Here is a 25935-nt window from a genome sequence, read left to right on the forward strand (position 1 = left end):
TCCTTGGAAAAACTAGGTTAGAAAGTGCCACTGGATATTCTTCACTAGTCTATTATGCATAAAATCCAGGCTCCATGGTTCCATAAGCAATGCAATTACGGGCTGGGGTCGATACAAATGGAGGCTAACCTGCAGTCGACTAGAGATGAGACGACAAAACCTGACCTGCAATCAAGCTTTGTTGGAAATTTTAATTACTTTAAATGGCTGCTATTTCAAGGCACTGGGTGTGTATTTTGAAGCACAGACTTCTTATACTGTAATGATGCCACCTGCTGTCTCAGAAGCAATATTAGAATACAGCTGTACCTTGGAAGTCAAACGGAATCCATTCCGGAAGTCCATTTGACTTCCAAAATGTTTGGAAACCAAAGTGCAGCTTCTGATTGGCTGCAGGAAACTCCTGCAGCCAATAGGAAGCTGCGGAAGCCCTGTCAGACATTTGGGTTCCAAAAGAACATTTGTAAACCAGAACAATCACTTCCTGTTTTCGATCGTTCGGGAGCCAAGGCATTCAAGATCCAAGGTATGACTGTATACCATTACAGGATATAATCCTGTTCAGAATGCATTGATGAAATATATCCAAGGTTTCAGGCATCACAAAGTTTTGATATTTGTTAAACCCTAAAGCTTTGATTTCCTTCTTAGTGTTTCAACTTCTACATCACAATAATTCAAATAAAAACAGAATACTGGATTTTAACTGTAAGATGAGCATTGTGTTATCCCAAGTGAATGTTACTTTGTTTTAATCTCTTTTAGCAGAGGTTTTCTTTTCACAGCATGTAGACCAGTGATGGCCAAACGTGGCCCTCAAGCTGTTCTACAGTTCCCACCATCCCTGACCACTGGTCCTCTTAGCTAGGGGTGGGAGTTGTAGTCCCAAAACAGCTGGAGGACCAAGTTTGGCCATCACTGATGTAGACCTATGTATGACGTGCCCCAACATGGTACAGGCTGAAGGTAACGTATATTGAAGGGATACCTGTGATCAATATGCACATAGTATTTAACATCTGTATCAGGGCTGGGGAACCTGTGGATCTCAAAAAGTTGTTAGAACTTTTTTTAGATTCCCAAAAGTCCTAGCCGGCATCAACAAAGATAACAGTTGGGAATCCAAACAATATCTGGGGAGCACCATATTGGTTACCCTGTTTTAGAATGTTTCCTGAAACAAGTTTATCAGACATTGATTGTAGGAGATGGGCTGAAGTTACATGAAACAGTAACCTTGATGAAGCTATGAAAGTTTGAGTCCAGTCAGTGCTGGGCAAGAGCTTCATTTGAGGTCCCCCACACCTGAGCAAAATGAAGCCACTGGATCAGGTCACCAGGAACGGCAGATGAGGTTGCAGTGCTTGTGGAATCTCATCCACACTGAACTAAACCTGACACTCTTCATTTGGTTGTCTGCCTAAATCACAGCTGTTTACTCAAGCCTTGGAATGATTTGGGGTCATGGTAAGATCATTCCATCAGCACAAGCATTTCAGCTTGCTGGGCAGAATCAGCAATGTGCTCTTCTGGGATTCTCCAGAGCAGATGAGGTGTGTGTTGCAGAAGAGGAAGTAAATGTCTCATTGTGCTAACAGCACTTGTTGTGCAGGCTTCTGCTAGTGCAACAACTTCTTTGAATCCAGACCTAAGTGTTCAGCTTGGGATTCCTATAGATGGCTCTGTAAGCTGGGGCCACCAGCACAGGTCCTTTACCTTTTATTTTTATAGGACCTTCAGGCACCTTACGCCCACTGGTACCTCCTATGGCACTCACAAAAGCTCTCAGTATTTATTTCCTCTTTTGTGCTGCCTCAGCCTCTCCAACCCTGAACAACCCCCCTTAAACATTTTTTTTAATGATTGTGCAATGCCCACAGTTCACTGGTTGGGCACCAATCACCTCTTCTGTTCTGAAGCAATGAGATGTGCAAAGAGCTTCTCTTTGTCAGCGAGTGCAGCAGCAGCTGTAGGCTCTTTTTTCCACTGACCAGGGCAATGCTTGCACCATTCTATGGCCACGACACTTGTTTTGTGTTCTGCTACACCCTACAGTAGCCATCTTGTTACTAGCACCCACATCCTCAAAATTCCCAATGCTCTCTTGCCCAAAAAGGTTAGCAACCTCCATTCTAGCTTGAATTTTGATTTGTAATTTTACATCCTTGCATCATGTATTTTTTTCCTATCAAGTTCTTTTAACTGTCTGATATATAGAACTATTTCAGTAATATTAAGTTTTGTGAAAAGAAATGCCAAATGAGAGCTAAAGTGTTATAGTAGTTAGAATGTCTCACAGCACCCAGAAAGACCGTGTTCAAATCCTTACCTCGGCTACGAAGCAAAGGAATGTGCGCCTCTGAAGGCTCCTTTGGAATAGCAGTCTATGAAAGATGAGGAACCAGTTAAATAGATAAATTAACCTCTTTCACTGAGTGAGCAGTCTCTCTGACTCTGTACTAAAGGGAAGATTTCTCATTAAAATATACAGAGCTGCCTTTTCTGCATAAACTTTATTTTTTTAAAAACAAAATGCTTCAAGACAGTGTTTGCGACAAATGTGCATCAATAATTCCAATGGAAACTTGAGTTTCCTTAGTAAGATATCTACAATACCAAAAGCATACCACAGAAAGTCAGAGCATATTAAATTGGCACAATTAGCTTTCAAGAACAAAACCAACTTCTTTATAAAGGACTGACTGAATATACTCGTACGTAACATTTTAGCTGCTACAAAATGCTCTTGGCTTCTTACAAAACACAGTGAACAGACACTTTGGCAAACAACAACTCTGAAAACTATGCACAGACAACAGGAAGAAAATAGATTTATACAAGTGGAGCAATTTGGCAATTCTAAAAGAATGTTATTTTTCTGTCATTAACTAAAAAGTGAACATACAGTAGTCAGGTAAACATATGCTACGGTACTAATCCAAAACATACAAGCATTGTTCAGTCTCTAAATCAACTTGGTCTTTATATATGAAGTGAGTATTGCCTGTTAATACTGGGCCAAATGCTATCAGGATTTTAAATATTTAAAGACAAACGTTAAAGAGATTCTTTTCACAACTCCACAAAAATTGTACACATTAAAATACTATGCTTATAAAATTATTTTAAACTTTCCGCGATCTGGTTTTCAAATGCAAACCCTTATAATCCTCTTTAATATGCGCTTTACAAAAATTAGGCTGCATTCACTCATTTTCAGAGGCGGAGCTCTTCGTCTTCTCCTGTTCTCTTCCATCACTCGACGTCCTAGTGAAAAGCACAGTACCAATGTATACTTCTAACACGTTTCAGCTATATATTTATTGTATTGACATGCAATAATCTTACAACTGCTTTTGTATAAAGTCCGAGGGGGGGGGGTTGGGTGGAGTCAGAGACAGCCTGCAGTTATAGTGTAAGGTGAGATAGAAAATTAAAATGCAACCATTCCACTTTCTCAGCTAGCTAGCATTGTCAACATCCCAAACGTCAAAACGTTGTATCTGAAGCATACTTTTAGTCTGAGTGAGAATGAAATGCTTTTTAAAAAGCCTCCCTCTGCTTGTACACAAATCACTATTCTGGGAACTTCTCATGGCAGATAAATCTGCTGCATCTATATATCAGGCATAAGCAAATGATGCAAATTACATCCAAGGTAATGTGGCAGAATTTATCATTTACTAAGAAAGACCGTCAAGCGCAGTGAGTCCTGAAGAGGCACTATGCACTCTCTCTCTTTTGGGTGGCTGAACACTCCTATGAGTTCAATCAGTTTTTGCATGAGCTGTTCTATTGGGGAATTGCCGTCTTAGGTCCACCCCAATCCTGCAATCCCAGGAATGTTCCCAGAGCAAAAAGGAGGCATGTTCCATTTACAATGGTTAGAAGTGGGGTGCTAACTTCCCTATAACTTTAAAGCTGAAAGTACAAGGAAACAGTTATCCTTTAATAACAGGCAATCACCAATGCTAGTTTTTATGACTATATTGCAACACTGTAGGCCATAATGTAAATCAGGCATAGGCAAACTCAGCCCTCCAGGTGTTTAGGGACTACAACTCCCATCATCCCTAGCTAACAGGACCAGTGGCCAGGGATGATGGGAGTTGTAGTCCTAAAACATCTGGAGGGCCGAGTTTGCCTATGCCTGATGTAAATAATAGTTGTGATAATAAGAATATTTTTTAAAATAAGAGACATTTGTTTAACAAATAACTGAGAAGTATAAGTGATGGAAACAAGTATACCAATATACCTTTTGTTCTCTTTAAAACTACATGGAAAACTGAGGAATCACCATGTATATAAACGCTGAAATATTCCTTAGGGAAGAGGAGAATGGACTTCCATGAGATCTACTTTATTTTTTCCAAGAACCCAAAGGGCTATCAGCTGGAGGCTAATGCAAAATAGTTGCTTAGAAAGCAGCACTGGCATAATCTTACAGTTAAGGAACACCTGGTGCACCACACTGGTGCATCCCAGCCCAGAATTTGTTTTCAGTACCAGAACTGAGTTCACAGCCCTTTCACACAAAATCTATTCCTGGTTCGCATTCCCAAAGCTTTCTCTATTTCAGCAACTTAATTTTTGGGATGCAGTGGGAGGAGTGTTTCTGCTACTGTTAAACGACTGGAAATCGGAAATCTCTGAAAACCTATTGCAAGCTACCCAGAGACCCATCTGTAGATCCCAGACTACCTTCTGTTGTCCTCTACCTCAGGTTATTACATCCTTTCAAGATTGGAAACTACCCCTTACTTTTTCTTACTGCCAGCTTCAAGCTTCTCTCTCTTTTCCTCTGTGCTGTCCCCATTCTGCTGTGACTGGTTTGCATCTTGTGTGTCAGAAGCACCATTCACTATCTTTGTGCCTTTAAAGTTAAAAGGAAAAACAAAACAGAAATGTTGCTCTGTCTCAGTCTTGTTTTAAAATAGGCAAACAGCAACAAACTGCTAATTCTGCAACAGCTGTGCCAGTGGCATTGTTATAACACGGGAAACTGCACTGTTAGTGCAGAAACCTGTAACTACCAAAATGGTACTGTACTCAAAACAAGATTTCATACTATTTTGTTATCTTCACATACTTAAAAAGCATGCAAGTATGCAAGTACTATTATAAGAGCCATAGCTTCCAAATTTGTGGGTTCTTGAACACAGATGTAACATCTTCTCAAATTCATTCACTGTTTGCATATAATGGTTAAGCCATAGTTAAGTTTACTTTGGACATGCAGAGTCAGCATGAGGAATAATCCCTGGTCTAGCATTATGTCCAAACTGGGGATCGTGGTTTGTTTTGCTATGAACCAAATGGAAAGCCAAAGTTTTTGGCTTACCAATTGTAGCTTAGAGTGAAACAAGCAACCATCACAGGTCTGGGCACAACCCTGAGGTAGGGATTGTGGTTTATTGTTCCTGCTAGGGGAGAAGCAAAGCAGGAGTTCTGTGTGTTCATGGTAAACTACAACATGAAAACTTTACCATGAAACCTAGTCTGTTGCTACCAATACAGCTAAAGTGTGCTGTGACTAAGCACTGGCAAAGGAGTGCTTTGTATTAAATTCAGAATTCCAGAGCTTATCCGAAACTGGAATATATACAGGAAATGATGCACCAGTTAAATTGTGCTAATAAATAAATATTCTTGATGAACTGCACACACCTGTTTGATCTTTGTCCTTTTCAGCTTTCTTGTTTGGTCCTTTCTTCCATTGTTCTTTGGTTTTGTTGGCTTCCTCGTGCTGCTTCTGTTCAGCTAGCGACTTATTCAATACTTGTGAAAGAACAGAATCCCCTTCTCCAACGAGAAACATTGTTTTGAATTTGTTGTAGAGCATAGATGATTTTTCCATGATAACTTGGCTGACCTTGAATTTCCGTATCTGTGACAGATATAGATAGATAGATAGATAGATAGATAGATGATAGATAGATACATACATAGATAGATATTTGGGGGGAGGGAGGAGATAGGTCAGTTAATATATGAGAATATCATCAAGTTGCTCAAAGCCACCTAGTATTTACTGAAACAGTCACCATCTATATACCAACACTGATATCAAGACTAAGAAATTGTGTTTATGTAGCCATAATCAAACCCTACCCTCTTTCTCCTGCACAAAATATTAGCAGGCTTGTGAGAACCCTGAAGTTTGCAGAAGTTGAGAAGCCACCCCAAACAGCTTCACGAGAACTGCATTTGCTCATTGACAACTGAATATTGACTGACTGGGGTTTTGTGGGGTGGGGTGGGTACTGAAAACTGGGCTGGGAGAGGGAATGGAGTGGTTGGAAAAGGAGGATGGAGGAAGAGACACATATCTAAAAAGGGCAGAAATAATGATCTCATTACTTGGATGGGTTACTGCCTGGTTCATATCAAGAACCTATTTTTCTATGTCCACAGAGATGGAAGTTGGAGCTGCCCAGAAAAACAAATGAAGGAAGCCAATACTTTGATGAAGCTGCAAATGCATACCAGTGTTCCAGCTTACCCACACCTATAACAGTTCATTGAGAACTAAAGCTATGAGAGCACAGTATGCTGTCTGAGAGATGGACAGGAATGGAAAACAGAAGGGGGAATAGAGAGGATAAACCCTGAAGAAAAGTACCCTATGGATCAACATTTTGTTGCAATCCCCCCCCCCATGTCTATTTTATTGCTAATAAAAGTTTTGCAATCCTTGCCCGACATTCTACTATTTTTAAACAAAGAAGTTTTACATTAAAGGATTCATGAACAGGCTAAACAATCTTCATAATTTCTTTATGAGAAAAGCCACCAATCTTACTTTCTTAAGTGTTGAAATCATCTCCGCATGCTTCTGAGCTTGCTGCATTGTTACTTGAAGTGAAGCAAGTTCATCCAACGCCTCAATGCACCTGTTTACATCCTAATATATGAAAACCCAAATGTTAAATCTCAGGGTGAGGGTGGAGGGAACATCACTATTACACACGATTTTGGACAAAACATTGTAAACATTGTAAAATTAAAAACAAACAAGACTTAAGTGTGATTTTACAGCAGGAATATTTTAACTGAATGGGCTTAACTCACAGAAAATGGACTATTCTCTTGGGGCACTGTGTATATAGCAAACTATTTTAATCTGACATTCTGCATCCTCACACTAAACTTCATACAGTTAACACCATCTCTCTTATTTAATCCAAGGCAACTCAAATTAAGTACATCACTAAGTCAGGAAAGGACACCACTAGGCCAAACCGAAAAGTTGTTTCGTAAGAATATACATTTTTAATTCACTTTAACAATACACACACAAACACACACTTTTGTCAGCTTTCAGAAACAAATGGTATTAGCACAATATACTCACAAGGTGGTCGATTTTGAGTGAGTTTTTAATTTCTGCATGTATCTTTTGAAGTCGTGAATCCATTGATGTTTCTAAATATTAACAAAACGTATCTTAAATGATAGTGAATATAAAATCCATATGGGGAAAATGCCTTTGAGCAACTTTGAGTAAAATAAACCAAAACTGATAAAGCAAAACTGGAAGCCTGTAATAAAACTGCACTATTCTGACTGTACTCAAAACAATAGTAAAAGTAAAGGTAAAGCTAAAGGTACCCCTGCCCGTACGGGCCAGTCGTGTCCGACTCTAGGGTTGTGCGCCCATCTCACTTAAGAGGCCGGGGGCCAGCGCTGTCCGGAGACACTTCCGGGTCACGTGGCCAGCGTGACGAAGCTGCTCTGGCGAGCCAGCACCAGCGCAGCACACGGAAACGCCGTTTACCTTCCCGCTATAAAGTGGTACCTATTTATCTACTTGCACTTAGGGGTGCTTTTGAACTGCTAGGTGGGCAGGAGCTGGGACCGAAAGACAGGAGCTCACCCCGCCGCGGGGATTCAAACCGCCGACCATGCGATCGGCAAGTCCTAGGCGCTGAGGTTTTACCCACAGCGCCACCCGCGTCCCGCCAAAACAATATTGGCATACAAATTTAAGCTGAAATGCAGACAATGCAATTTGCTTTTTCGTAGCAAAACTAGAACACTTTAGTAAGACTTATGTTCCTATAAAGCAGCAGCTTAGTCTTCTTGGCACATTCCTACAGACACATTTTAATGTATGAAGAGTACCTAGCACCTTAACGGTATCATGGATTCTACAATGACACTATGAAAAGAAACAAAGTCTTGACAAGCCATCAAGCTTTCATGTCATAAAGCAAATTAAATTACCGTATGCTGTCAGTTCCAAGCAGATATTTAAAAGTTGAAATGACATTTACACATGTGGGAGAAAAGGGAACTGCAGAAAAACACACACCTGTGTATGCTTTCCTTTGGGTATACCTTTGTAATACAAAATTTACTAAACATAAAAAACCTTTCACTACAAACCTCGTTTTTTCTCAATCTTCTTAGCTTCCGGTTTTTTGCCTTCTTCTTTGTTTTGCCTGTAAAATTATCCAACAATTTAAAGTAAATAATTCTCAACTTCTGGAAGTAAATGAATATTCTTTAGAGACTTACAGATCAATCCTGGTGGTGGTAGAAATCTTTAACAGAGCAACTGCCACAACTAAAGTCATACTGTCTGTTTTCCATTTCTTCTTCTTTTTCTTCTCATTGACTACAATGGCAGTGGTGGGAGTGGAGTTAACTATGTCAGCTACAGAGTAGGCTGGTGCCGTTTCGTGGTCTGTGTTAGGGGGCTTAGGATCCTGTGGATCTGCAGCCACTCTCAACATACCCGTTTCCCTCCCTCTGCCCATGGAGCTCTCTGGAGGTATACTGGGGGCCTCTGGTAGTGTAACTTGTGAGTGTACACACTGTTATGAGAGCAGGTCTCTCCGCCAGCTAAAAGCCATTTAAGCCACTTTCTACTGTCTTTTGGTTATCCAAATGTGGGCTGTGGGATTTCAGCTTAAATAGTATTTACAAAGACACTACTAGACAAAGAATGGTAGAGAATCTTTCTTTTCTTTCAATGCCCTAGTCACATAACTGCTCAATTTTTACAAAAGCAGTTAGGATATACTCACAATTCTACTTCCATTTGCTCTTCCTGCTTACGTTTTCTCTCTGCTACTTCACGATCATGTTGGGCTTTTAAAATATTCCTTCTGTGAGGCCCTTGGATATTTCTTCCCTTTTTCTTCTGTACCATTTTAATTTTGAATAGAAAGGAAAACTGATTTTAGTAGCTGAAGCCATCAGTTGCTTCAGACATCTTGTAAAGATATATTTGAGCTTTCCCTGACTCATAAAAGTCGGTCTTGTTATTACTGAATTTCTGTTTATATGCTTTTCCAATATTGTTTTTATGTTGGATTCTTGTGCACTGCTTAGATTTTTAATATTACGCAGTACAGAAATGCTTTTAAACAAAATAACTCCAAAATAGCCCCATTATTTCCATGAGATCATCAGTACCACATGATGCACAGAGCATATCAGGTCCTTAAAAGTATTTTTGCCATGTGGCACCAAGCCATTGAAGTTGGCCACAGCTTTACATTAAAATCAGGTCCTAACAGTTTACCTTATAAAACAAGAAAAATACATTTCACATGGAGCACCAGAAACTAGCTACAGAATATAGCTTGGCATGCACCAAAAGGTTTCCCTAACTGAAAGACTGGACAAACACATACTTTATTCCCTTCCTGCTCTTCTCCGTCTTCTTCAGAATCTGAGGCTGATCCTGATCCCACTTTGGGAGCAGTTTTCCTTTTTGGCTCAGCTTCTTTTTTGCCTTCTTTCTTCTCTGGGTCTTTTTTTACATTGTCTTCTTCTCTTTGACTTTCTTCATCCCTTTTTTGCAGTTTTTTGGGTGGTTTTTCTTCAGCTCCCTTTCTTTTACTCGTATCTTCCTCGTGAACACTAAAAGCAATCCAAACCAAAACAGAATACAGTGGTATCTTGGGTTAAGTACTTAATTCACTCCGGAGGTCCGTACTTAACCTGAAACTGTTCTTAACAAGAAGCACCACTTTAGCTAATGGGGCATCCCACTGCTGCCGCGCCGCTGGAGCACGATTTCTGTTCTCATCCTGGAGCAAAGTTCTTAACCTGAAGCACTATTTCTGGGTTAGCGGAGTCTGTAACCTGAAGCGTATGTAACCCGAGGTACCACTGTACATTTTCTTTTACCCTCTAGCCAGCTCAATCTCCTTTTCCCTATGAAAAGGAATTATTGCATGCGGAACCGTATCTACCAGGAGGTGAAGCCTCCAGAGGGGCATCATTGAGGCTCCTAATGTCTGTCTGTCTGTCTGTCTGTCTGTCTGTCTGTCTCTCTCTCTCTCTCTCTCTCTCTGTGTGTGTGCACACAAATGAACAAGGGTGCCAAACTGGGTCTTTGACCTGGGTGAAATAAAGCCTAGTTTTGCCCCTGTTTAATGTGAACTAAGGAATGGTCCATACTCCTGACAGCCAACACAAAATTACTTACAGGAGCATGTGAAGCTACTTAACAGCTTGTGGCTCACCATGAGTCCAATGATGTTTTCTGAAGCAGCAGCCCTGTGTGCTCCCTTTCATAATGAAGTGTTAATCACTTCATGGATCCAACCAGTCAATCTCCATCTAGTAGCTGTAATAATCCATGAACGATCTAGATCAAGAGACTAGGTGATGTTTCACACATGGCCCCCGCAGCAAGTTGCTCACCTCCTTCTATCCTATGTGGCTGCAGGGAATCCATTGCAATAGGGAGAAGTTCAGTTAGGAATCAAAATGTCTCTTCTGACCTAAAATGAGACTTGGCTATATCTTCATAGGAACCTGCCTGAGGGTATAGGGCATGGCAAATCTGGGGTGAAGCAGAGGTCAACCCATAATAGCAATATGCCCCTTCAAGCACTCATCTGTCAAGTCATTCATACATACTTGCATATTTGATGTAATTTCTATTTTAACCCATTGCATTCCTAACTCTCCATGTCAAATGCCAATGCTTAAAAACAAACTTACACATCACTCTCAGGAGGGCAGACTGGTTTAATCAATTTTGGTCTTCCTCTGGGTTTTGGAATCTTTACTTCAGAAGCTGATTCATAAAAAAAGTTTTAATTAAATACAGCCTAACTATTTCACTTTAGCTGATCATTAAAAGATGAAATTAAAAAGTCAGTAGTAGAGCTTTCCCTTCAACCCAATTTTAATTGACTGTCTTGGAGAGAATCATCCCTACAAGATGACTAATTTAATTAAGCCTAGATGCTGCAGCCCAGGATGTGTTAACCAAACAAAATATACTAATAAAGTGTTATGAAAGGCCTAATATACTGGCTTCTCTGTTTTTCCATAGAGGCAACAGTTGCAGTCCTTAATAAGCATGCTAATTTATTCTATACTAGAAAATGTACCAAACATACACACCCACGAAAATGCACTTTTATTAACATATGTTCTGTATATTTTCATAACTCTAAAACTGGAGGTTTACAACAACATTGCTCCCAACTCCATAGATAATTATTAGCATAGCTCCCAAGTTTGCAGATACCAATGATATATATTGTTAAGATGTATACCTATGGGATGACAGAAGCAAATTAACCATGCACACTACAATCCATTATGTAGTGTGTTTGTGTTTGTATGCACAATGATATCTTCCTATCCCCGTAAAGTTTCACCTAAATATTCCCATTTTAGCAGGTACCCTAGACTCACAGCGTAAGAATAAATTTCAGAGGGAAGAGGATAGGTGTCTTTGTAAAATGCAGGTATCCCAAATATATTTATTAAAATACTGCAGATGGGCAGATCTCGCTGATCACTGCATTATTGCAAGAGTACAGAAATATACAGAAAGTTTACAATCCATTTTCAAAAGGGTATTGTACAAATGAAACAATGCAATCAAATACATTCACATTATTACCAAATAGCACAGCTTCATATCTAAAACAATGTTCTATAATAATTTTGTATGATGGCGTTACCTGCAGAAAGATCTTTTAACCATTTCAAGTTTAAATCATCATTTTGGCCAGTGTACAGTATAAGCAGAATCAAGCAGTAGAGATCTCTCAACCCAATATAAGCACAGAAAATCAACCCAGGGAGATTTCTCCATATACAACATGCTAGTTTATCATGAGCAGTATGGGTTGTTGTTTTTTTTGGGGGGGGGGTTGTTTTTCCTGCTGGGATGGAGGGGAGGGAGGAGAAAACATATTTCAACTGACTGCATACATTAGGAACAAGTTACAGGCTCTGTAACTTACCAGCTGGCCTTCCCCTTTTAGGACTTGCTTTTGGAGCTGTAGGCACTGCAGCTGTTGCTGCCACTGCTGCCTCTTCAACTTCTGCTTGTTTTTCAGCCTGTATTGAAAACAACTTTATTCATTTAATTTGAACAAACTGCACAACTGTTCCAAATGTTGGAAGAGCTTATGAAAAATGGATTTTATATACTATACAGCATAGCATGTCTGGTTCAGACTGGAAAGATGCAAGCTGAAGTCCCTATTCACTGAGACACTTTGAGTCTGTCACCAGGTTGGATCCTAAAATCCTGTGTGTGCTGCTCAGAGAAAGGGAGCTCCCACTGCTTGCTGATTAAAGAAGACACAATTTCCTCCAATGTTTCCTTTTCCACCTGAAAATCTGCTTCAGGGGATAAAGAAAATAGACTTTAAAAGGGGCTCCCCCCATTAGCAGGAGCCCCACTTGACCAAATATCATTATGTTCATTTGTATCCCACCCACTGTCATGGAAGACAGAGTAGGCAAAGGGCAGGAAAAAAGTGTGACTGATAGTAAGAGTAAAAAAAAGGACTGATTTTATACATATTAGCAACATATTCAGAAGTAATGAATTTTTTGTAGTAATTGTTAAGGTTATTTTTGTATGTCTTTTCATAGGCAACCAATGGTTTTGAAAAACAATCGACAATCCAATCTGTATTTACCAAACTATAAAAGTTCTAAATATTACCTTTCTTTTTCTCCCCCTCCTAGCCACCTTAGGGATAGGTGCATCATCTGATTTCTCAATATCCTAAGGGCAGAAATAGTACTAAAATTAACTGTAAAAATTGTCTGTGTAATTTTGAAATTCTTAAGTTTATGCTAACGCCCCCACCCACCCCATGGAATTCTACATGTCCCAAAGAACGTGAGTTTAAGGGATTTCTTTTTCTCAAGCAGCAGCCCACATGCTGCATGGTAAACTACCTTTGAAAAGGAGAAGATTTTTGACAGCACTTCATATAGCACAAGGGACTTGCTATTCAAGGAAAAATACTCATTTATACACTTGGAAGTGCGCTCTAATTAAATGAGATTTGTTTTTAGATGTGTTTAGGTCTGAGGCACAATAATAACTTCATCAAATTGCACAGCTCAAATCTATTTAGCTAGCTATACTCCATTTACATGGATATTTAAACTAGGTCTGTGCAAACTAACTACAGCCCCCTGAAGCAATTCCAGCTCACCATTGTTTGTAGCCTTCTCTCATCTCTAAGCCATTGTTTGTATGTTACACTGGTTAGGTAAAAACTGCAGTTCCTACTTGTGCCCCTGGGGTCATGTATAAAAGTTTGGGCCTATGTTCCTCCTCTTATACACACCAGCACTGCCTCAGTTACTAGCTAGGATGGTCAGCAACAATAGCATCAACTCCTCCCACAAGGAATCATGTTACACTGCCAATGTAGGAATGTTCAAGGGGTGAGGCAATAGCTTAGTAGTAGTACATATGCTTTGAATGCAAGAAGACTTAAGTATGAGTCACTGTCTTCTTCAATAAGAGCATCAGATGGCAGATATTGGGAAAGACCCGTTAGTACTGGTTTTAATGAACTGAGGCTGTGCTAACCAAGTCAGGCTCACATTGCTGCAGCTCCCCAAATGCCAGTGTAACAAGTGGGGTGAGCACCCAGCCACAGGATGAGATAATCCCTGTCTAGCTATGGCCTGGTTCACATGTAATGCTTCAATAATAGTTCTATAAGCAGCAAGGAGGTGTTGTGAACCTTTCCTTCTGTACTGCTGGGAGGACAGCTTCAGCTGTTTCGTTTCACTTTTTATAAAATATGTCATTTCATATAAACCATACACTCTAGTTTGTTTAATAAGCCAGCTTTATAACCCACATTTTTAAGTTTACTTACTTGGAAACTGATCAGTTTATTTTAAACAAAAATCTAGCAAGCCAAGATTTGTTGAAAGTTTAAATTAAACTAGGCGTTGCATGGGGTGGGGGGCGGAATCAAGCCTCAGAGAATGCAGAGGTTCCTTTTTGCATATGCACAGAGCACTAAATCATGGTTTGGCACTAAATACAAACACCTCTCATGTCTACTTCCTTCCTTCCTTCCATTCCTGGATTCAGAGGTGCATAGTGGAGTTGGCACTACTTCTTCTAACTTGTTCAGTAAGCAATCTGCATAGCCCATCTGCATCGGACACATCCTCACTATGCAATTAGTCTTGTGAGCTGTTACCAAACTTTAAAGAAGAGGGGGGTCAGTCCTGGGAGTTGGAGACAGACCCGCAGCAATATGCACTAATGGAGAAATGGTAGCACAAAAAGAGTGCAGTATAACAGTGGTAGCAATGGGCAGAGAGAAAATGTTGCAGAGAGGACAAGGGGTTCAGAAAAACCTGTGACACTACAAAGAGAGGAGAACCTATGTTGTATTGTGTACAGAGAGAAAAAAGTATTTATGCAGAGCCTAGGTGCTGCTCAAAATGGGAAGCTGTGTGTGACCCTCATTTTCCAAAATTAAATGTAAACTGGGAACAATAAAAAAGAACAATCCAAATTTCTCAAAGTCACATACTTCACTAGGTTTTTCTGAAGAATCATCATCTTTCGAGATTTCCATCTCTTTTTCTTCTGTTTCAACTTCAGAGGTTATATTATCCTGCTTAACAGAACCCTGGGAATGAGATACAAATATCATTTTTAAAAATTTAGATCTATGTAAGGTCTGTATAGGTGCCTAATGATGAAAGTGCAGTCCTCATGAAGCTACATCAGAATTTGTTTTTGAAAGGCAAAGTAAACATGATTAACTGTATCCATATGATTTTTTTTTTTCATTTTCCAAAAACTTATACTAATATAGTTTTCCTGATCTGGGACTGGCAGACACATATAAAATATGTGATAAGAGGATCCCAATGAGATACAGGTTCAGCCCTAAAAATCCTCATCCAAGCTGTCAGAAATGCTCTCTCCATGCAGAGCATAGACAGGGTATACATAACTTGTACCTTTTTAATCAACCTTTTCTTCTACTAGTGGCCTGTAAGGGACGTGTCATTGTAAGGTTACTAGGCATACTGGCACAAGTGTCTCAGGTTCCATTTGAACGCCAAACTCTAACATAAGTAGCAGGTATCTGAAGTTCCTCTTTATCATCATACATTGACCTTAATGCCCAGAAATATTCTGTGCCCCAGAACACTCTCATGCAAGAGAAAGCCATCAGCTCTCTTAACTCAGAGCTGAACAGGCACTTGAGCATGGTTGTGTGCCATCTATTTCTTTGGGATTCAAAACTTTTTCAATAATATACATTGGAGAAAAACATCACAGGATGAGCATCAGTTTAGAAGGTTAACAAGGCTTTATGTTCTGTATACAGCTGTAACTATATGAATACGGAAACAGTGTTTCCATGAGCTCTGGCACTCGTCACGGTATCCAGTTGTGCCAGAAGCGGTTTAGTCCTGCTGGCCACATGACTCAGAAAGCTGTCTGTAGGCAAACACCGGCTCCCCCGGCCTGAAAATCAAGATGAGCGTCGTACCCCATAGTTGCCTTTGACTGGACTTAACCGTCCAGGGGTCCTTTACTTAACTATATGAATATTAATCAGGTGCATTAATTGTATTCTTTTTGAGGCTGGCTAAAAACTTTTTTGTTTAGTCAAAGTTATCTAAACAGCTTAGAGTTTTTTTGAATTAGCCAGTATATAAATCTTGTTAAATATAAATGAACATCAAAACTGCTTTGTGTAGAATTGTGTAGAATTGCTTTATGTAAGCTGTGCCTTGGCTACTGGAAGTGTGGAGCTTCTTTCTGAATCACAAGTGCTGAACATTCTGCCCCTCCTGTGTTCAGGACACCAGTCTTGTTCAGTCCACAGATAATGAAGTGATCTCAAGTCAAAATCACCACATGGCTTCCTGCCTCATCTTCTTGGGATCCTGATTCCCAATTAATTGTTCCTATAACCAGTGACGAAGCTTCATGCCCCGGCACCAGGGGGCGGAGAGCAGGCGGGGGTGGGGCGCGCTGCCTGCGGGGGTGGGGCATCCAGCACGGGCGGGGGGCAGCCAGGATGGAACCCCACCAGGATCGCGCTGCCGGGGGCGGCGCGCTCCCACCGCGCCTAAAACATCTATGATGTAATGGGTATTAAGGCTCTCAGAAAGCAATAAAGCAATCAGCACAACTAGTGATCTATTCAACACTTAACTAGAATTAATTAAGTGCATATATAATTACTTTAGCATTCAAAGTTGTTAGCAGAAACAAACAAAACCCTTAGATCACATAAGCGAATACCAAATGTATGGAAAACAAACCTAACACTAGTGCTGTTCTATCACAATTGATAATCCCAATTCACCATTAATCACGTAATTTGACTGTAACTCCCTTTAACAGTCCTTTTGTTAGGGTCCATGAAACGGCAGCATGTTTTTGCAAGGGGAAACACAGTGGTACTTCAGGTTACATACACTCCAGGTTGCAGACTCTGCTAACCCAGAAATAATACCTCGGGTTAAGAACTTTGCTTCAGGATGAGAACAGAAATTGTGCTCCGGCGGCGCGACAGCAGCGGGAGGCCCCATTAGCTAAAGTGGTGCTTCAGGTTAAGAACAGTTTCAGGTTAAGAACGGACCTCTGGATGAAATTAAGTACGTAACCAGAGGTACCACTGTATGTAAATTGCTTTTGGCAGGTTGGGAAGAAGCTAAGGGGGTCCCATAAGAAATCCTCTAGTGTTCCAGTAATCTGACCTCACCTCAACAGAAAATAAGCAACAGGAATAAGAACAGAGCTAGCAAAGACTTCAAATCAGGTGGAGCAGTGATTACCTTCAAAAGCCTAAACAGAATTCAAAGGAGGAAAATGGTCCAGTTTTCATGTCCCCACCATCCATATGCAAACAACTCCCTTCTTGCGACTGTCCTCATAACCTTGATGAAGATGTTCTGGTTTCTTAAACCAATTTTCTATTATATCCAATGAAGGAAACTGATTTACCACCGCCTTTTCCTGTCCATACTGCACTTTACACCCTCACCTTTGCCCTATCTTTAACATTACAAGGTGACAGTATACCAAGTAATACTCAGAGTAGACCCAATGAAATAAATTCTTAGCCACTCATGACTAACTTAAATAATAGAATTGTAGCATTGGATGAGATCTTGATCACTTACTTTAAGAGCAGTCAGTTTTTTCCTTTTGGGCACCATTTTTTGTTCATTTTCCTCTGTAGTATCTAAGTTAGTTTCTTCAGCAGTTTCTTTAACAACTGTAGGGTTAATAGCTGGATGGGGCTATGGACAAAAATATTGCCAACATATACATAAAGCAGCAGGAAACAAAGATACAAGAGCAGCAATTCCAAAAACTGGGTGATTAAAAAACATTAAATATATGCAACATTTTTATACAATACTTCATCATATCAAATTTCAGGGTTGCGTGCTGCATAAAGCAAATATTAAAAACACTATACAGAAAACTTCAGTGATTAATGGAACAATTGTAATAAAATTTACTCAAAGGCTCACTGAACTCAACAGGGTTTACTATGTAATGAATTTAGAAATCCACCCTACAATTAAAGGACTGCATTCAACATAGCACTAAATAGGTTGTTCAGTCAACGCAAGCATTTCTTTTGGGGATTTTCGTAAATGTTATTGTACTAACCTAGAAGCATACTGATGCTTCCCTTATTGGCTACATAAGGACCAGCACTTGGAGAACTGAGTTTGCTGTAAGGATATTTGGGGTAGCCAATGTAGCATCTTCTAAATGTTGCTGGATTACAACTCCCATCATCTCCAACCACTGATCATGTTGGCTGGACTCCACATTGGCTATCTCAAGTATATACAATTCTTGTCTTATCAACAAGCCTTGTAAGAAAGGTCCACCACTGCTGCCACTCACTTGTTCTACAAGAATTGTGCTACCCATTTACTCTGGCAGGGTAAATGGAAGCTGCCCTTCCCTGAGGAAGAAAGCTTCTCAAAGAGGCCTGGGATTGACCATTTGCTTAACTGTGAGCAGGTACTCTAAAAAGGAATAGTAGTCATGTGAGAAGACAGGTAGGGGCAATGGCATGAAATGTCCAATTCAGTAATGGGGAACCTGATCTATTAAACTACAACTGCAGCGTTCTGATACCTATGGTTCCTGATAACATCATATTGGCATAATAGGCTCAGGACACAGAACAGACACTGTCAGGTCAATAAGGTATTAGAAATAGCTGACTAAATGGTTAGTCTATACACATTAGATGGTAACTTACCTGCTGAGTAGAAAATTTTACTTTTGGATTGTTCACAATTTCCCACAAGCCTTCATTGAAGCCTTTCCTTTTATTTTGTTTGCCATATTTGTCTTTGTTTTCCTCATAGGGGAATATATCTTTTGGTCCCAAAAATGCTCTACAAAGAAAGTGAGACACCCAAATATTCAAGGTACACTCCACATTTCTTATTAAAACTGGTAATTTGAATGGGAACCATTTACTATTTAAACCTATTCTTTTAGAATAGCATTCACTAATGAATATATTATTTTTTTTATAATAAATATTTATTAAGGTTTTACAAAACATAAAAGTCATCAAATCACATAAATCAAACAATCAGATTTAACAAAACAAAGAACAGAAAAACAGAAAAATACACAGTTAACAAAGAAAAAAAAAGAAGAAAAAAGAAAAATCCACTTTTAAGTTCCAAAATTCCATATCCCTCTGTCCTGACCTCCTCACATCTCTCTTTTTTGTGTTCCTCTTTAATTCCGTCAAATTCAGCAAATTCTAACCCTCTTTCAAACCTCATTTATAATTATATATTTCCACTTATTATGTCTCAAATTTCCCTTATCTTGGTCCTTTACTCCACCTTGTATACTTTGACATAATATTATTCTGGTCATACCCCCCTTCTCCTTTTTAAGATTCTTCTTTTCATATCTCTTTTAACCATATCCCAAATGCCATGTTACCTTCACTTCCCACATCATATTAACACTCAAACATTTTACAATATTTTTGTAGATAGTCCTTAAACTTTTTCCAATCCTCTTCCATCAATTCTTCTCCCTGGTCACGGATTCTGCCGGTCATTTCTGCCATCTCCATATAGTCGATCACTTGCATCTGCCACTCTTCCACGGTGGGTAAATCTTGTGTCTTCCAATACTTAGCGAGAAGTATTCTTGCTGCTGTTGTTGCATACATAAAAAATGTTCTATCTTTCTTTGGCACCAATTGGCCGACTATGCCCAAAAGGAAGGCCTCTGGTTTCTTCACATTCACTAATGAATATAAAGGCTATAATTTCTAAAAGACTTGGACAAATTCCTCACGAGCAGTCACAGGTAAATAGTAGAAGTTTTCTCATACACTGGTAACTGAGAACCTAAGGTATTCAGTGCTATTTATTCTAAAATTATCAGGAAGAAACAAGGTAAGCAATATTGTAGATATTTAGCACTCAAATGCCCCCAAACAACAAAAGCATCTCTCCAAACCTGGCAACAGAATTACAGGTGAGAACCCACATTTTGAAGCAATATATGCAGGAACAAAAACAGAAGATCCTGACTTCATATACATCGGTCTCAGTAGGCTGTAACCACACACATACATTATTTTGGGATTGTAATATGGAAGTGAAGTCATCCCCCAAAATGAATTCATAAAATAATTCAATCCATTTTCCTTTCCCTGACTCTCCCCATCACCACTAACCTTAAGTGGCATTTTGCACATTCAAAAGTGCTATTGTAGTGAAAAGTGCTATATCAGTATTGAAGTTATCAGGGAAAGGATTGAAATTTGACAGTAAATATAATACTACTACATGTCACACTGGAATACTGTGCCTAGATCTAATAATTCCAACTGAAAAAATAACACTGTAGCATTGGGCAAGGTACAAAGTAACTAAATTAGGAGGGAGAAACTGCAATTTTTTATAGTATAATGACCTTGGATCATAAACATTGATTTTATGCTTTGACGCTAAGCCTTCACTTTGGCATTTGCTACAATAAGACTGCACAAAATTTATGGAAGGCCTAATTCTCAAAGAACTGTGGGTCATGGTGTAAACAGATGCTGGGTCTAACAAAGTATAATTCATATATTCCTTTCCCATTTTCTTTCCAGTCTCTCTCTACAATGTCCGACACACTTCTGCTACTTTCCCCACTCATTCCTGTTCCACAGTCTCTTCTAAGAGCTGGACTGGAAAACTGCTCCAGGGTGCAAAGCCCTGCAGGAGAGGCCACTTCACACTAGTTCTATGCTATGCCAAATAATTACCCACAATTCTCAAAACACTTCGCCTCGGCTTCCATGAATGCAGGGTGTACTTTTTGGACACTTTTGTGATGGGTGGAAAGAACTCATAGAAAGCTTATTAATAATTAAATTTGTATTCTTTGAGTTTCCTTCATCTGTACGTCTCAGGAAAGTTCACAGCATATACAGGATAAAAACACAAAATACGCAATAAAAACAAGAACAAAACCAAAACAAACCAATAATCCCCTCCCTGGTGCAAACACATTTAAAAGTATGTAGGATGTTTGTCAGACCAAGGCCTGGTTGAAGAGGAACATTTTCACCTGATGCCTAAAGGTGTATAATGAAGGCACCAGGCAAAGGAGATATATCCTGATAATGTAGACAGTACACAGCCATCACGAGAGTATCCTCGATAGGCTTATCCTCCACGAATTTGTCTAGTGTAATTTAAATACCATCCAAGGTAGTAGCAATTACTAAATATTCTGGTAGTGATTTTTACTATGTACCCTGTGAACAAGTATTTTTTGTCTATCTTGAATCTACCAATATTCAGCTTCATTGGATTCTAGTATTATGAGGGGGATAAATCCTTTTGTCTGTAAGCTTTTTTTTCAAACCATGCATAATCTTATACATCTCTATCATGTCCCTCCTCATTTGCCCTTTTTCTGGACTAAAAAGCCCTACATGTTGTAATCTTTCCTCATAGAGAACTTGGTTAAGTCCCTTCATCATTTTGGTTGCCCTATGCTACACGTTTTTCAGCTCTAGATTATCCTTTTTGAGGTGCATTGACCCACACACCAGCCAATAAGAGCAGTAACGGTTGTTCTTTGTTTCTGTGGGTTTCAACTTCCAGGGCCTCCAAAGGTCAGAACTACAACAAAGAATTCACACCTCCTATCGGCTATAGCATGATAAGAAGTCCTGGCCATGTACTGACATACACTGTTGATTGTGGCAAAATTAAATAACTGCAAGTGTAATATAATACAGGATAACAAACAGGGTTCTGTGTTTAGAAAACAAATACTCTTTAGACTAAGCCTGGGAAAAGATCAGTTTCACTAAGTTAATCCAATGTAAAAATGATACTGTCATGCCTCTGTGCTCTAAAATATGAACAATCTATAGTTCAACAGCCAAGTAACTGTACTTCAACCAGTAAAGCTTTGTAACTTTAGGACTTACGTTTCATGTGTGCCAAAAAAGAATATAGGCATTTTATTTGTAGGTGGCTTGACTGCTCCATCAGGAACTTCATCCACCTAAGAAAAGGGGGGAAAGCAACATTTACTCTAAACGAAACACTTTTATTTAGTAGGAAACTACTAAAAGGGGTAAAGAAATCACTGGTGGTTATAATGTTCAGAACACTTGTGAAGTAGGTTGAAAACAGAAGATCTCACCTATATAAGATGTTAGTCACTGACCACCAAAGACAACAGATTCAAAACAATTTTCTCTTAAACTGCAATCCTATGTGCATTTAATTGGGAGTAAACCTCACCGAGCAGAGCAAGACTTATTGAAAGCAAACATGTATAGGATCATGCTAATAATGAGGGAATGACTCCCTGCTAATTCTGACATTGATTTTGTTGGCTGCTGGAAGAAGGTATCAGTTTGCCTCCCAGTTATAACTGCCCAGCATGGAGGCACTTCTTTTAATTAGTGTGGTGTTATCCAAAGGGACCACTTTGTTTAGGTAACAATCACCATCCTTACAGTTACAAAAGAGCATCAAATTAGCTGTGACAGTTTCACAGGGCAAAGCACTGAAAGGTGGAATTTATTTATTTTTCACTAAATTTATTCTTCAAAAAATGTACTTTAAAGGGACACTACAGTGTGAAACAGTTTAATTAGAACTTATGAAGAACTGACCTGGATCCTGCAATTATCATCTGAGGCTCTTCATGGGAGGTCTGGAGGGGAGCAACACAAGAACAGGCCTTTTCAGTGGTGACTCCCAACTTGAGGAATGCTCTCCCAAGGAAGGCTCACCAGGCATCATCTTTATCTAGTTTTAGGCTCTAGGCAAACTGTTCTCTTTACCTGGGCTTTTGGCCCTTAGTTTGAAGGGTTTGGGTTTTTTTAGTATTTATGGCCTTTTTTGGAAGGGCAGGATCTGCTAGAACTGTATTTTATTTCTATAGATAAGTCTTTTATTTAAAGGTTTTTATTGATTAGTTTTAGTTTTTGTGTTGCATGTGTAAGTCACTCTATTTTCTTTTCTACTCTGTGTAAATTCTTTTCTGTGTGTAAGGTGACCAAGTAATAGTGATAATAATGAAGTTGGATTCTATCCATTTTGGTCTGAATAGGGACAACAGTACATCTAATGATTGTATTATGACAATAATTGCTATGGTGAACAGTCACCATTCTTAATTTGCATTCTTTTAAATGCAGATTTAATCACAGACTGCCACACTTGCTAACTGATGCATGATTCCATAAAAGCTTCTGCTAAACTGCTCTTCAGATGTCTTAATTTTTATAATGTAGCCAGCATAATGTGGCATGTGGTTAGGTGAATGTGGAGAAAAGAAACCCAAAGGATCCACGCTGAACTATTTTTATTTTGGCAATATAGTGCTATGGAAAAAATGTCAAATAAGATTACAGGGTGGGCAGTATGAAAAACCATTAGGATCTGTGCTGTGATCTAGTTTGTGCACCTTTGAATGCTGGTGTGTGATTCTGTGTCATGCAGAATTGCCCCAAATCTTTTTTCTTTTTTTTAATGTATTTGGATAAATATTGACCGACTTCCAAGCAAGTCTTTCGGTACTGGTGAGCAGCATCTTACTTTGACCTTTTCCTCAACAGGCCCCAGTTAGCTCTCTTTAGCCATTTCAAATTCAGTTTTCAATTTTTTTTAAAAAAGGTTATTAAAGATTTTCCTTGGTTACAAACCTACATACAGCTTCTGTTTTTTTAAAATATTTTGATGTGAGACACTAATGTTATAGAAAGTATAAAGAAGAAGAGAGCAGGGGAGAGAGAAGGGAGGGGATAGTAAACTTTCATCCTTTTACATAGTGTATTCTTAAAACAACAACATCCCAATATGAAAGCGTTACTTTGGTAGGTTCTATCTGTTATTTTTCCTTGGCAATGACCACCCCCTGCCCTCCCCCCACCTTACACTGTATACAACATCAATGTCTCACATTGAATGTTAACTGGTCAGTAGAAAAGACTCTAGACTACGATCTGAAAATAAGAGACAACAAACATACTTTTCTAACCCAGACATCTTTAGGTAGATGGATAGGTATATTTTTTATTACAGACACACGCAACCCAATGTGTCCCTACTAAATTACCCAAACTAATACCAGTGTACTGGTGAACTAATGCCAGTGTACTGGAAAAAGCAAAGATCACCAGTGTTGAAGCAATGATTCTTCAACATCAACTTTGTTGGACTGGTCATGTTGTGTGAATGCCTGATTATCATCTTCCAAAGCAACTACTCTATTCCCAACTTATGAATGGAAAGTGTAATGCTGGTGGTCAACAAAAGAGGTTTAAAGACTCTCTTAAGGCAAATCTTTAAAAACGTAGTATAAACAGTGACAAGTGGGAAACACTGGCCTGCAAGAGCTCCAGTTGGAGAACAGTCTTTACCAAAGGTGTCATGGGCTTTGAAACAAAATAAAAAAAAAATCCTTCCAGTAGCACCTTAGAGACCAACTAGGTCTGTTATGGGTATGTGCTTTTGTGTGCATGCACACTTCTTCAGATACCATGGGCTTTGAAGACATTTGAACTCAAGACATAAGGGAGAAACGTGCTAAGAGGAAGGCAGATTTGGCAAACCCTGACGGGGATCCACTCCCCCGCCCGGAAAACCTGTCCCCACTGTGGAAGGACGTGTGGATCCAGAATTGGCCTCCATAGTCACTTATGGATTCATTGCTAAAACCATGTAAATTACCCAAAGCTACACCATGAGCAGGTACAGCTTTCAGCCATTCACCTGATTTGGCCCAATCCATTTGCCCACCAAGTTTTGGGGGGGGAGTAATGTGACCCTTTTTTTGCAGGTCATTAAGACCACCTAGCTGGAAAAAAACGCCCTGAGCCGAAACGCAGCATGTGGGCACCTTGCAATGTGATGGAGACGCCACGAACACGCCCCCTCCCTCCCCAAGAGAGAGGTCAAGACGGGTGAACCCCGAACCACCCCGTTCCTGCAGGGGGGAAAAAAGCGGGTGGAGGGCCAGGGGGCGCGTTCCCCACGGACGTTTCCCCCCCCCGCGCGCGTGAAAAGCGCGCTCGTGGGAACGCAGGTGAAGGAGGGATGGATGAGGGAAGAAGGAGGCGGCGCCTTACTGACCCGGGCTGGCCAATGCGGGTAGCCTTTCATCTTGGCGAAGATCAGGTCCCCGGGTTTGAAATCGCGGCTCATGTTGTTGCTCGTGCTGCTGCCGCCGCCGCCGACACGCGAAAACACCGTCCTCACGACCCTCTTGAGGGAGGAAACCAGGGTTGTGGAGGAAGCACAGCGTCTGAGGTAACCGCAAACACACACGCACATATATCGGTATAATATATCGGTATAATAGTCAAGGTTTCCCCCTCAGGATCCGCCTCCCCGGCGCTTCTCGGGGCCGCCAGGCCAGCGCAGCCGCCTCTTGCCCCGTTTTGGCGGGAAGGGCTCCCTCCATCGCTCTCCGTGTGAGGGCGGGAGAGGAGGAGGAGGAGAAGCCGCCGCCTCTCTTTTCCCTCACCGGACCCACCTCCCCCCCCAACCTCCCTCGCCTCACGGAGCCCCAACGGCCGCCAAACAGCCGCTTACCTGCCCCGCGCACGCGCGCGAGAGAGACCCGCGCGCCCCCCTCCGCGGCGCCCCCCTCCCTCTCTCTCGCTCCCCCTCCCCTCCGCCCTTTCGTAAGAGGGAAGGGAAACAGCGCAGGGCTTGTCAGCGCGGTTCGCGCAGGCGCATGCGCCCCCTCGCACCAGCTGCCTGAAAGCGCGCTCGCTCTCTGTCTCTGTCTCTTTCGCGCCTGAGCTCGGCGGCGTCCAACCGTATGGGGGTGGGGAGAGAGAGAGCGGAGACACGCACAAATGTAGAAAACGCGCGTACACACTGGGGTCTCCCGGGGCAAGTGTCGCTTCAGCGGTCCGTGTGGGTGAGCGGGGAGGTTTAGAGCTCGGGAGGCATGGCGAGCCGTGAAAAGGGATTTCCCTTCTTTCCCTCCACCCCCGTTTCTTTTGGGGAGAATGGTTCGCTCCGGCTCCTCCTGCCTGGGGCGGAGCTCTCGCTGGCGAAGCGGAGTGATGTCATTTTAGGAGGTTGGGGAGGGCGCCCCCTCTTCGAAGGTGCTCCGAGGGACGTCAGAGGAGCTGTCCCCCCCCCCCGGTCCCATGTCTGGTGTTC

At 40.7% G+C, this 25935-nt stretch overlaps 1 protein-coding gene across 5 annotated transcripts; it reads right to left on the reverse strand.

Moving 5' to 3' along the window:
* Positions 1 to 2494: 2494 nt before the first annotated feature.
* PSIP1 (PC4 and SRSF1 interacting protein 1) lies at positions 2495 to 25450 on the reverse strand. Of its 5 annotated transcripts, XM_053371901.1 has the most exons (17): positions 25354 to 25450; positions 24892 to 25063; positions 21732 to 21808; positions 18522 to 18660; positions 17416 to 17535; positions 14796 to 14894; positions 12944 to 13006; positions 12231 to 12327; positions 10969 to 11044; positions 9648 to 9876; positions 9036 to 9151; positions 8392 to 8447; positions 7358 to 7428; positions 6806 to 6907; positions 5671 to 5890; positions 4765 to 4876; positions 2495 to 3267 (listed from the first exon to the last, which is right to left on the reverse strand). In XM_053371901.1, the coding sequence occupies exons 2-17, from the start codon at positions 24961 to 24963 to the stop codon at positions 3207 to 3209; spliced, it is 1710 nt and encodes a 569-aa protein (XP_053227876.1). In that variant the 5' UTR covers positions 24964 to 25063; positions 25354 to 25450; the 3' UTR covers positions 2495 to 3206. The 5 variants fall into 5 exon arrangements, with proteins under 5 accessions (XP_053227876.1, XP_053227871.1, XP_053227874.1 ...); XM_053371896.1 differs by lacking the exon at positions 25354 to 25450 and having other exon boundaries at positions 24892 to 25315; XM_053371897.1 differs by lacking the exons at positions 2495 to 3267; positions 25354 to 25450 and adding an exon at positions 3277 to 3402 and having other exon boundaries at positions 24892 to 25316.
* Between the last annotated feature and the right edge of the window lie 485 nt (positions 25451 to 25935).

This window comes from Podarcis raffonei, chromosome 17 (genome assembly GCF_027172205.1).
Source record: "Podarcis raffonei isolate rPodRaf1 chromosome 17, rPodRaf1.pri, whole genome shotgun sequence".
In the NCBI taxonomy this organism is placed as follows: domain Eukaryota; kingdom Metazoa; phylum Chordata; class Lepidosauria; order Squamata; family Lacertidae; genus Podarcis; species Podarcis raffonei.